Source organism: Bombus huntii, chromosome 5, assembly GCF_024542735.1.
Source record: "Bombus huntii isolate Logan2020A chromosome 5, iyBomHunt1.1, whole genome shotgun sequence".
Lineage (NCBI taxonomy): Eukaryota > Metazoa > Arthropoda > Insecta > Hymenoptera > Apidae > Bombus > Bombus huntii.
This window is the reverse complement of record NC_066242.1, coordinates 10359556-10373786: the sequence shown is the minus strand read 5'-3', so window position 1 is coordinate 10373786 and position 14231 is coordinate 10359556. Positions and strand designations below refer to the sequence as shown.

General features: G+C 33.6%; 1 protein-coding gene across 4 annotated transcripts in view; it reads left to right on the top strand.

Moving 5' to 3' along the window:
* The window catches only part of LOC126866142 (fasciclin-1), a 382489-nt gene extending 368912 nt beyond the window's left edge, over nt 1–13577 (top strand). For all 4 annotated transcript variants that reach the window (XM_050619339.1, XM_050619340.1, XM_050619341.1 and 1 more), the window contains one exon: nt 4514–13577. In XM_050619339.1, the coding sequence (XP_050475296.1) occupies nt 4514–4704 (191 nt within the window). In that variant the 3' untranslated portion in view covers nt 4705–13577. The remainder of the gene's footprint in view (nt 1–4513) is intronic.
* The last annotated feature ends 654 nt before the right edge of the window (nt 13578–14231 follow it).

Genomic DNA, 14231 nt, shown 5'->3' with positions numbered 1-14231 from the left:
TATTTGGAGCCGCAGATTTCGAAATGCACACATTTATCGTTTACACTGTTACAAAATACACGAACATTTGACAAAGAAAGACACAAAACGATTTTTTCAATATGACAAATTTGAACACGAGCCCACTATGTACGAGAGTCGTTTGATCACGTGTCCTCGTTCACATAATTACTAACACGTATTATAATCACATTTCATTTGCGTTAAAATCTGATCAAGTACGCGCGTTTCACGCAGTCTCAGTGCTTGAAAGGAATGCTTCCTTATGCTCAGCATATGTAGAACGCGCTTCTCTATTTCACAACTGTTCACGTTGTTAATGCTTCTGAATCGTACGCGTGCACGATGAGCGAAATACGTATCTGTACTTTTCAGCCATATTCGAATAAATCTAACTATCATCAACGTAGATAGACGCAGCCCTTATCTTTCTCTTGATGAACTTCTTACATTGTCTCTTTGGTTTTACTAAGGTAACAGGATGACTAAACTCGTTGTTGTGACAATTGTTAACGTTGTCGTGCTCGCTGTATGTAAAACATTGATAGATTGCTAATACGGTACATGCTTGTGTCTGTCGTGATTCTTGTTGGTGAACCTCTTTTCAATTCAATTTTTAATTCTTCCTTTAAGTGAGAAATTGTAGAATTGGTTTTTAAATATAGTAAATTTTTCGAATTTCGAAGATAGACAATCGGAAACTAGTACATTTAATTTTGAAATATAAATGTTGTATTACGTTAAATATAGTAGAAACATTAACAATATGAGAGTTTTTATTATTTCTTGTTCTAATATTTGAAGTAAAGAAAATTAGATACGGATATGAAAGTTCACTCCCATGCGGTAGAATATTTTATGATGAGAAATAAGCGAAAATGACCGTAAAGACAATAAGAAAACGGGATGCCTGAGCTCGAGATCACTAAAATTTTTCCAGCATTCATCGTTGTATTCTCGTCGTGTAATCATTCACCAGTAGCAAAATAGTCGATTGAGTCAACGCCAAAATTAACAACAATAGGCGTATTAAATTTTATAAATCGTGCTGGGTATTGTAACATTTAATTGTTTGAACAATTTGCACAGTGAGTATTTTTATGATTTTACAGGAAAACAACTGACACACGCCATACATATTGCTTGTTATTCGCTTGAACAAGTCGATTAAGCTTGTTACAGTAAAAACGCAGGACTAGCTTCCGGCGTAAACACGATTAACCCATACAATCGTGTTCATCGTCACCGTCGTCGCTTTTTCTGTGAAAATATCGCTGATCGTACGAAAGCGTTCCTGCACATGTTAATATCGAATTTCTTGTTTTATGTTCTCCGATTAAATATTCCGTCGAACAATTAGTACTTGATGTTTTTCTTTGAATTTTGTGGAAGTATAAGCCTGACAAGAATGAACAGGAATGAAAAATTATCATTAGATTTACGAAAAAGGATAAGAAAACATAAGTAGAGAGGAACTAATTGGACAGCTAAGAAAGTTATTATCGCTGGATTTTATACTTCCATGCACGTAACCAAAGAAATCTAATCTATTTACTAAATATTGAAATGAGTATTTTACTTTGGATATTTCATATAATTTTGCATATTATATAGGTATATTCTGCACAAATGTCCAATTAATCCACAGATATTCACAGTCTAATTACCACGAGTCATAATTCTTCGATTCTAATGATGAAAGTTGGGATTTTAATGAATATTTGTCTTCCCCTTTTCAAGGATATATCATTTCCATTTTCCGTGGAAAATTATTTTCTCGTTATCTGGAATTTCGTGTTTGGAAGAGATTACACTTTTTCTTCGTTATTGTTTAATCTTCATTATTCAATAAATGCATAATTTTGAAATGCATAATGATAGAATATAATAGGAGAGTATAGAGTATTAATGTTATACCGCGGAAAAAATTAATGAATAAGAAAAGAGAAACGCAGGAGGTAATAAAACAACTCTGAAAATATCGCAACTTGGTCGTTACCCCGCTACTACGTATTCATTGTACTATGCATGCGAACAGGATATCAGTTTCGACGTAAATTTGTATTATGTCTATTTCGTACGAGAAAATACGAGAAGATGAGAAAAAGTTGCGGATCCGGGATAGATGGCGAACGGTTTTGCGCGAAATATATTGGCTGCCATTTCCTTTCGCGACGATAAATGGACGTGACGAACGCGGAATAGAACGATATGGACACCTGTAAATTGTCCTCAACTGTAGTTATCTATCGTCTGTTTTAATTTACAAGCTTTTTGCGGCGAGCTTTCTGTGTCACATCCCGTTCTAAAGCAAACAGTTTGTTTGCCACAGATTCGCTTCAAAGGATTCCTATGTACGCTATTATACGAGTATAAAAACCTTTCATTTGCGAAAAGATATTAGAAATGGAGAGATAGAAGCCACGCTTTTGATAAAAATTTCGTTATTTAATAATTACATTCGTTGATTAAGTAATCAGCTACTAAATTGAAGACACGTACTAATAAAATAGCTTGAGATACTTGACAATATTATTCACGTTTCTAAAATTAAATATGTAAAATAATTTATACGTAACAGATAACAAAACGATTTATTTTGATCTAGAATTTATCTTTAAATAACTTATTATGAAATTAAAAATACATTATGATATAATTTCAAATATTTGGAAATATTCTTTCATGGCCAGCGTCAACTAAATATCGAATTTAGACAAATTAGTAAAAATTGAAAATAAGTATAAATTTTCTCTATGTTAGATTAAGAAATACCTTTTTCAAAACCATTATCTAATTTTACAACGCGATCGTTGGATATCTTCCAAATAAATAGTCTTATATAGATATAGACACGTCGTCTAAATAAATATTGAAGTTATTAAAAATTCCAAACAATTATCTATTCCTTCGCTAATAGTTTAGATAACAAAGACATCTTCCATAATAAAATTGATAAATTCTATATTCGATAAATGGTCGTGAAATCACAAAAAAGAAAGAAAGAATAGATTCATCATAGCGCGATTCGATTTCGATACACGGTAATTTGGTGGCTTCCGGGGCACTCTCGGCGAGCTGAGGTCGACGAAGAACGTGCACAATTATGGGTCGAGACCGCAAGACGATTTATTATGCACCTTTCGACCACCATTTAAATGCAAATTCCTTGATTACCGCTGGTGCTAATTGCTACGTGCTTTGCTCGGTCATTCGCTTGGCCACGAATCGCGCGAATCACGAGAACGTTTTCTATTTGCAACGAATGTTACCGATGCAACGAATGGACGCGCAGAAAGAACACGAAAGGGGAGCGAAACACGTGGTAATATCGAAAGAAATAATGAAGCAAAGAGAGAAACAACAGAATAATTGAATCGGATAGAGGAACCATGAGCATAAAATTGCAGACGAAAGATACCTAATCGTATCTGGAAAAGGATGAAAATTGCTAACTTGAAAATGAAAGGAGCAAACGAGAGTCATCAGCCTGTGTATCGTATTTCTTTGAGCGCTTCTCTTCTATTTTTTCTTTTTTTTTTTTTTTTTACTGTCTTAAATTAATTTCTTTGCTTCTATGTTGATAACCTCATGATATTGCCGTGTTTTAATCATACAATTATAGATTTGCTGGAAGTTTCATCTTCGTTTATAAATATCAAGATACATACTGGTCTCTTATAGAACACACCTCTCAGTTAGAAAATGAAATGGAGTTTGTAAAAATTTGAATCTCATTTGTGAAATCATTTGTGGAATTTATTGCATGGAACCAGGAAGATAACAAATACCTTGGAAGATCTAATAATTCATGTACCAAAATTAATTAATTAAAACAGCGATTGAATAAAAAATACATACAAGAAAAAAATTAATGCTTTCAGATTTACTTCATTTTCTATAAGCGTTCTAGTACGTATGAACACGGCTAAATATCTTATTTGAAAAAATGTTACAAATGATTCTCGATCTTCTTAATTGTATCGTTGAAATAACCATTTATTATTTAACAACCTCAATATAAAATATACAAAACGTCTGCATCGAATGATATTCACAACACTACGCATATATATATGATAATCACATTTCTCAAGCTTTTTCAGATCGACTGCTATTCGTAACACACACGATTTTCCAACAAACGATAGATTAATTTAACTTCCAGTCAGTTAATCACCAAACGAAATGCTACACACTTTGAAACGCGAAAGATATCTTAATTTAAACAAAAAATAAAAAAAGAAAAAATACAACAGTTAACGAAATACCTAGTGTATAACTTTCTGAATATTTGCTACATGCATTTTGCGTCTTCGTGTTCCATAGATTGAAAACTTGACGTTCAAATGAAATTTAGTGACGCCGGACTTCATGCTCGACAAGTGAACGCTCACTGGAAATTTTCTATCGCTGCAAACATCACTACTCGCTTCGTTCATCTAATCTATCGATCCAGCTTTGTAAGTGAATATCGACACAACTTATCGATGGAAATCGTTTCTCTTTGCAGGTTACCAGATCGAGTGGGAGGGTACATGGATTCGAGTGTTTCGTCCGGACGTCGAGTGCACCAACGGTATCATCCACGTAATCGACGCAGTCTTACTGAAGGACAGCGACATCAGAGTGACCGGAACCGCGTCGATCAGTAGCCTCGCATCACACTTGATCATGATCCTGGTAGCCAAGTGGCTGCTTTAAGGACGAATCTCCTCTAAGTCTGTCATAGGTGCACCTAGGAATTTATTTCGGGACCGTCTCCGATCGTCCTCGTCCAAGAAAACGCAATGCACGAGATCCGGATTCGAACTTCGAACTTGAACTCTGAACTCTTTGAAGGAAGTTGTTTTGAACGCGTGTTCGTTAGAGTCGATGATATCGGTCCTCGAACGACTCTGTTCTCGGATATTCATAGAGATGGTCCGCGATCTCTCAAGTGTTGCTGCGTAAACTGTGTTCGAGGGGTTTTGGCTTTCGCCTCGCTTTTAATGGAAAAAGAATAAAGGCCCCCTTATATGTGTTCCCCGTGAAGAAACCGAGGCACGATCGATGGATCGGGGACGATCCTGAATGCGAAGCGACTCCAGGTCGAGACTCTTGACCTGATCTACAAGAGAAGATGCCATGGTTTCTGTCTCGATCAGACAAGAACCTAACCGATCGATAAGCAACGTGGGCGAAGCTTAAACAGGAACCATACTATTTAGCAGTTTCAAAGTTGAATTATTGTCGTCAGTAATGGTTCGCTACGAACGTGCAGGTGTTATTACGTAACTATAGAGATTCTTTTGATTTGAAGTTTTATCGTATCGATAGGAACCGTCAGGTGTCTCGTGCGCGCGCTCGTATGCCCCAGGAAGTCTAACACGAGAGTCTTCGAGGACCTCGCACGAATAAAATACAGAAGAGAAAATATTTCAACGGCGACGATCGCGCGGCGAGGCAATTTCGCGAGTTAGAGGCGCCATTGATCGTACCAAATGATAAATTAACCGTACCAACCAAGTAAGTAATTTAGAGAAAACTTTACGAACGAGAAAGAACGAACGTGAAGATAGAGCAGACATTTCGGGGAACTTTCTTCGAGTACAAGGGCAACGAGGGTTGGCCTTTTCTAGAGCAATTCTATTCAATTTCTCGTTATGCTGGCAGAGAAGAGCACGTTTCTTCTTGTTTTATTTTACTCGATTCAAGTTACCATGCTGGCGTTCCTCTTTTCTGAACGACCTAGGATTACGACCATACGAAAGTTCAACCAAACTGTGGAGGATCCAATTGTTCTTTCTATACCGATATTTTAGAAGAAACGCAGGTATAAGGATAATATATTCCTAGCGCGTCACGCGTCTAACGTCGGTTTAGATCGAACGCCGTTGATCATTCAGGCCATAAAACTTTTTCGTACAACATACGACTCGCCTAATTATGGTACTTCGATTTCATTAACGATGATACGCTATAGTTCTGTGTGTATGTATATATGAACGTCATTTCTCATGGCGCATGAATCATGCGGCGAGGTACACGAGTCGCCACCTTGTCGACATCGTCGAAGAATTAAATGAAAATTGGTTCTATGAGAACTCTGTCGATGTACATAACATAGGTAAAGCTAAGCTTGTCCTAAACTCTGCAATACTATCTATACGCAGATCTTAATTAATCAATACTACATTGAGAAATTGTCTGCTCCAACCATTAACAGAAGAAAATCAAAAACAGAAGAAAGTGTAGTAGGATTTCATTTTTCTGAATCCGTTTGGTTCAAACAGTTCATATAATAGGACTTCGATGATTTTTTAATAATTATGACCTTTCATTCATGTGAAAGAATTTTACACTCTCAAATAAATAGGTTCAAACGGCAGTTAATTTAGTTCAGGTATATCGATCAAAGAAAGAGTGATTGGACGATTGATATTATATTTTACTTCAAAATGAGTGACCATTTTTTTGGAAAGTAGATAACAACAAGTACAAAAATTTAATCCGCGTATTTAATTTACACCTCGAGTTTGAAAAATTATATTATATATCGATACTACGTATTAATATCATTAATTGTGTACTAATTAAAATTTTTTCTAATAAATATAACAAGAATTCCATTATAGATACAAATGTACTAATAAAATAATGTTCGTCTCTCCAAATCAAAAAATTATTCGAAAACATGAACAAGTCATCGTGTTATAAAAATAGTTAAAAAAAAAAAAAATAAACTGAGCGAAGAATGCAGTATCCCACTATAGTACTCCAGAGTTAGAAATCCTCTTGACCCAAAAAACGAAACTTTGAAACGATAATTGGGCATCGTTAACTTTCGACGCGTGGTTTTGCGCCTTAGTTGTGATTTTCAATTACACTTGCTCTCTGTATCATATCGTATTACACTGTTTACTTACTAATAATACTGCCACGTCTTATTGCAAGCCGAATTATACTTGCAAACGAGTTTTTGTACGATTATCCTTAAAAGAAACGGGAGCTTTGCCCATTAGAAGTGACTTGATCACATTCCGACATTCTGCAGGTTATTTGAACGAATCTTTGCATTTAAAGAGAAATTTTCAAGGCGAATTTGTTTCTTGCTTAACGCATTCGCTGCTACCGATGCATATTTATATTGCGCCACTTATTGAGTTAGATTTTAATTGTAAATAATTTTGCTGACAAAGCTATTCGGTTTTTAAATTTGTGCCTTTTCATAAATGGACAGACTGTAAGAGACAGTGAATTAAAGAAAATGTAACTATTTGAAATAATTATAGTAGCAGTGAATGTATTAATATGTTACTTGTGCTTGGACTGGGTAATTAATTATTACCATGCAAGTTCAAGTGGAACCAAAGTTCTTTTTGTTACCATACTCAATGCTTGGCATCAATTAAGAGTTAAACGTGCGATTTTATTCGAAGCATTATTCGAGAAATATTACAAATATTTTCAAAACATTAATTGTATGGAAACAAATGCAGTGATTGTACAAGCATAGGAATCATATGGCAGACGAAGCCTTTGTCTTGTTACTTTTCTGATTTATGCGAAAATTCGTTTAAGCAGACTGCATAACACGTAAAATACTCATTCAGAAACTTTTTTTTATCGACTGTACAGTGCTATATATAATATATCTATACATATATATTATATAGAATCATCTGTGTCATTGCACCGTGTCACAATAATGTCATAACCGAGATTATTCCCGGATTTGTATTTTGTTTCGACTAACGTATCTCAGTTTAATCTTCTGCTACTTTATACCTTTCTTTTTACTTTATACTAATATTATATACAATAACAATTCCTACTATACGTAACTGTATAATAATTATATGTAATTAATTAATTTGAATCTAGTGAGTAGTTTAATTTTTAAACTCCGTAATCTCACTTGAACTAATATACACATATGAGATAGCGAAAGGTTAAACTGTAGACTCGTAATCAAAAATCAAGAAACAAAGCCGAAAGATTATTAGCAAATGACACATCACAGTTTCATTCCACGATTAGTAAGAGCTTAGCTATGTGTGTACAAGTAATTACAAAAATCGCGCGTGTCTGTTAAAAACAGAGAATAGATACAATCTATGAGAATTATTAGAGGTCAGTCAGATAAAAGACGAGAGAACCTGAGTATTCGAAGGTGAAGAAAGAAACGCCTCGGAATTTCGTTTCTTCATAGAGAATAAAATATTGCGACGAAAATAGGGCAGGGGGATAAACAAATAAAATAGCGAAAAGTGTCGTTCAGTAATCGAAACGCCGAAACTAAAAATGGATGAAAAACAATGAACGATCGGATCGGACTCTGCCGGGTTTCCGGTCGTTTCACGCGCGTTAGTTAGAAAGAAGGAAAAGAGAACACAACAGAAAAAGAAATAAGAGAAGGCAGAAGACTTGTAATTAAGAAATCATTCAGCTACCGCAATTCTCTTCGCGAAAATGAAATAAAGAAAAAAAAACGGATTAATAGAAGAATTCGATGTTATACGTGTTGATATCAGTCTATACATATATATGAAAAAAGTAAATAAATATATAAATATAAATATATAATAAACAGAGAGATATATTGACGAGGAAAGAAAGTACGATTGATAAAAGACGAGAAGAAACTGAGAGAAAAAAGAGAAAATAACAGAAATACTATCAAACGATACCTTAAAACTTGTTGTTGGGATGAATTGATATTATGAATTATTAATTATTATTATTATTATTATTACATATATAAATATACATAAACTCTAAATAAACACTGTTTGTTCGTTAGACGAGAACTTAAGATTGAAAAGTAAAAAAAAATGGATAAAAAAAATAGTAAAACTATTTCTTCGTGTAGATGCGTCTTTAATATTCAGCTTGTTCAAGCGTAACGCCGAACCGAAAATCGCATATTCGCAGCTGTGTCTGGGTTGTGAATGGTGTGAATGGAAATGCGAGAGACGGAATTTCGAAAGGAAATGTCGTCACACGGAACTCCGAAAAAGTATCACATACAGGAGATAAACAGCATATCCGACGTACCCTTCTATTGTTTCTCCCGACGTACTTTTCTTTTCCTCTTAACGGAACTCGGCGAACCCGTTTTCGTATCGTTTTCACGATTCGTACATTATCGTCCGTATATTTTTTGGCAGTTGATACAATTTAGTCGAAAAATATTATGATATTTTAAAGTTATAATTGAAGAACATTTGTCTTCTATTAATTCCTTACGTCGTGCCACAACTGAAATTTTAATTTGTCAATTGAGCAGACGAGTTAGCTCGTTACTCGGATTCCTAATCTGTTGAAGTAAAAATTAAGACATTCGTCGCTTATTGAATAAGATACTGAATTATTTTATTTTATAATTTGAAAGTATCCGAATACTTATGGACAGTAATGTATGTCATTTAAACGCGAAAATGTGACGAATATCCTGGCTAACTCTGAACATATACGATAAATCTTGCGAATCGAAATAATGAGAAATCGTGGATCGTTAAACAGAAAGAAGTCGAACCGAGCGAATACACTCGAGATTTGTAGACTCAGTTGCATATCCAAACACACAGCATACACGCCTCTCAGCTCGCTTTTGTCAGTTTTGCTATAAAAAAGATCGAAGAATTCCGAAATGGATTGAAACACGTATGTCAAAAGTAGCGGTATATCGGTACAATTGTATAGTTCGACGAGGATGTTTCTCGTGGTTTAAAAAATCTCGAGGATATCTCGTTTGAAGCATTGTTGCTATTTGAAAGGGATCTTTTAATTTTAGACAGGACGAAATTTTTGGTACTAAATAATTGTACAATCGTCATAAAGCACGTGATACGAGTAATAATACATATTAGGAAAGACAGTTATACAAAGTAATAACTGTTTTGTTATTTAAAAAGAATCATGTCTTGATCATAAGGATCATCAAATTAAAATTTAATGTAACATAATGATTGGTAAATGTGGTAAATTATAGGCATTTAAATCAAATTTAACTCATATCAGAGTTTCGTTGGAAATCTCTTTGTCCTTACATAGACGTCTTTCTTCTCATTAGTCCTCATTTTGTTAGTTTTTCATCGTATCTTTTATAACACGTTTAATACCTAAATTTCGATACTTGAAAATCGTATCCGAATATGAAAGATTGAATTACTCATTAAAGTAATAAAGTGATAAAAAAAGTATATATCAATTACGAATAATTAAAAATACTCGACTCATCAAAATCATACTTCGATTCCAAAAAACTTGGAAAAGGAAGAAGAATTTAGAAACTTCTTTAATATCCTCAAAGTGCCATTTATATCACATTAAAAACAGACGACTTTTTTCACAGTACAGCGTACTGAAAGAACGTCGTTATATTCTGTTCTACGTTCATAAAATCTCAGAGCTTGAGCAAAAATTGATAAAACTTGAAATCATCGCGTTTCAAATACACGATATATATGAATGAATTTCTTCAATTAATAGATAAGTACGAGAAAGTTGAATTGCTCGCAATTAGTTAAACACTCATCGAGAATCTCGTACATATATACTTTAGTCCTTGACCAAAGAAGTAGGCGTGTAAAGCGATCGACGATTCATTTTTCTCGCGTACCTCGATTAATTAATTAGATTCATTCCTTGTGTGATAATTAATCGTTAAATTCTTTGAAAAAAAAAACATCGTTTTGCGTGACTATTGGTACATTTTGTAGATATATCTACTATGTACACTTCAGTAACAGGGAAAAATACCATTGCACCATTGCGTTTGGTGGTCGAATTAAGTCGCATTTCTAACACGATACGTTCCCAAAGATTCGTTTCCATCGGCTCTTATCTTCTCGTTTATTTCAGATTCGTTCGTTCGTGATCTGATTCTTCCGATGAGTCGAAAATCAACATCTGTTCGAGCTTAATCGTAGAGTGTGTGTTCATAAAGGGGATTCAGTCGTGGCGAGGAAAAAAGATTCGAAAGCATGTTAAAATATTTTTCGTCGAGAACATTTAAGAAAATTAACTTTTTTCTGAAATTATTACTTCGTTTGTAAATGTTCGGAAATTATCTACAGTCCTCTGTGAATTAATAATATAAAGAATATCAGATAATTGTAAAAAAAAGGTAAATTATTATTATTCGATATTGCTTCCTACGTATAAAATTTTCTTCGTAATAAATCTAATTTTTCCTATCCTCGTAACGAGCTTCTGCTTATCTAGTATTTTGCTAATACTCATCTAGTATTTTGTTATTCAAGTGAATCAAATTTACGTAAACATAATGTATATAATTACACGTAATTACGTAAAAGAAATTCTCCCTCGAATATATATTTGCGTTCTGTTCTTAAGTAACGGGTAAGGGAAAAGAGATTCATACCAATCGTTCCTCGAAGCAATCATTCTGTCACCGTCACTCTGTTATTACCATTATCGATTCTATGATGTAAGAAGTTATTGTCTGAATTTTAGGAACTAGCACTAAGGCATCGTTCGCAGGAACACAAGCGAAAATCATCGCGAAATTCAACTTCATATGCACGTTTCCTACGTAGCTACCTATACATCACACGTGTCTATAGAGGATACTGTTCAAGCAGGTTGCTGAACTTTGAGAAAGTATATTGCTGACGCTGAGGGTGAATTAAAATTTTGTTCAACTAATGTTGAGGTTAAGCTATTCTTCGCATATATTATATACGACACTAAAAAACTGAAAATTTAAACGTTAAACTGCTACATATGACTTCTTTTCGAACGAACATTCCAGAATAATTTTACGATGATTTTACTCGCAATTCTATTTTTATGAAAAATTATTGATGAAGCATTTTAGATCAATGTGCCTAAGACATTGTTAAATTTCGCTTTTCAAAAATCATATTTGATTAATAACAAAAATAACAAATATTATTGCTAAAAAGCGTTATTTTAAATCGCACCGATATTTACAAGTCTGTTAATTAAAAGATGACGATAACGATAAGATTAAATTTGCATTCGTAAGCTTTCACTACAGAACACGCGAAACTCTAAACCAAAGTTTAGCCCTGCATGGAGATGTTTCTTGCAGCGAACGAACGTCGAACAACGTTTTCTCTATACTCGTCGTCGTAGATCCTTCCGAATCGCGCGTTTTCTTCAGCCACGTGTTGCCATTTGCATTTATGTCACTACGAAACCACGAAACATCACTCAATCCTCATAATCGCCCTTGTGATTAGCGATCGTTAGAACATTACGAGAATTTTTTTCTCAATTATTCGCAAATACACAACTGGTGATTTAAATGCAACTAGTAATTAACGTATATGGCACCTTTACGTAACGTAAAATCATTACTAAATAAGGGTATAATAGTCGATAACGAGATAACGTATAAGAGAGGAGGACGAGTTTGTTCATTTTGAAAAATCGCGGACGAAACAAGAAAACGTAAGGTATAATAAGTGATTTAATATTTTAAGAGTTGGATATAGGTACCGTCAAGATTAAAACGGGATTTAACTAATTGAATTTAAATAATTAAATTTAACTAAGGATTATTTATTAGCTATTATATATATATATATTATATAATATATAAATATATATATGTATATTATATAACTATATTATAGTAGGGGAATCAAATTTTACGTACCACAGAGCTATTTGTACAAAAGCCGATTTTATTTCGATCATTCATCCATGGATTAAAGCGTCGCTCGATATTTAAATTGCCAAGCAGAGCAACACTCGATTTAAGTAACATACACATATATACATAATTATATTTTAGATAATTAACCAGCAGAGGATTCTAGTTTTCTTCTTAGGGCTTAGATGTACATGTATTACATTTGTCTGTATTTTCAGAGTTAATCATTAAGTTTCTTTCTTTCTCGAAATCACGCGATTATCGCGAGGGACGACAGAAACTTCTTGTGTAAAATTTTTATGAGAGAATTCGCGCATTTCGAGCCACCTGAATTTACAAATGTGTGTGTGTCTGTATTCGTAGGGCGAACGACGTGACATCAGTGCCCAATAATAGTAAAATTGCCTCCCAACAATAATAAATAAATAAAAATAAATAGATAAAAAAAAGAAAAAAAGGTAAAAATAAGGAATAACAAGTTAAAAGGAATTTTTTTCTGGTTTGGGAAGATCGTACGAATGCAACGGTACTTTGATCGTCGTTTGCCCAATCGTTGAACGATCATGTCACTTGTATCTCGCTTGACTACACTGTGTAGACTGTGGTCGCTTATGCTGTATGATTTTACAAAGAATAAAGAACACCTATAAGATAGTTTAAGTGGGTTTCGTTGATTGAAACGTGTCGTTCTCGCGGGAACGGAAGCGTATCGTGTTTCGATAATTTCCAGACTTCACGTCGCGAAATCACACCAATATTGAACAAGCAAAATATACCCATGAAGTTATTTTAGCATGGTATACATCTATTTAGTAACGAAACGAAATGTCCACGAGTCGTTCAAGAAAGAAACGCGAATATCTATGTTCTTAAATTTTGCATCGTAAATTATGATATTATTTTGGCTGTATAATTTTACAAAAAATAAAGAATACTTACGAAACAAGTTTAAACAACGTTTGTTAATCCTTTCAATGAAAACTTCCTGTTTCAAGTCCTTTTAGAAAATACAAGAAATCGAATTTCCTAAGTTATGGAAGAAATTCTAAATAATTTTGTAACTTATACATTACTATAATTTTACAATGATAGTACGAACTAAATAATCCTGGAAGTTGTAATAGAAAAGATACTTTGGCTATTGTGCAAGGCAAACGACAAAACGAGAATAATCAAATCTTTGCAGCTTTTTTCGATTACATAAGATGATGCAAGAGCTGGAACATATTTGCAAAAGAATTTAAGCTCTAATATGTTTTGTATATAATATGTTTTTACACGAATAATTCTATTTTACTTCCTAATACACGATTATGTTTAATATCAATCCATTAAACGGAGCATTATATCCATTGAATTCAAATTTAATGATATGTACTTTGTATACTTTGGTAAAGACGAATATAACACGCTTCTGCACATTAGTTTTCATAGATTTTCAAATTTAATTTCTACAATTGAAACTTCACTGCCCATTGGTTGACCCATTTAAATATATACCCATTTAACATTTTTAACAAATCATTCTTTATTAATAATGAAATACTATGTTGGCTGATAAATAGAACGATTTTATGTATGTATGTATATATTTTATGTA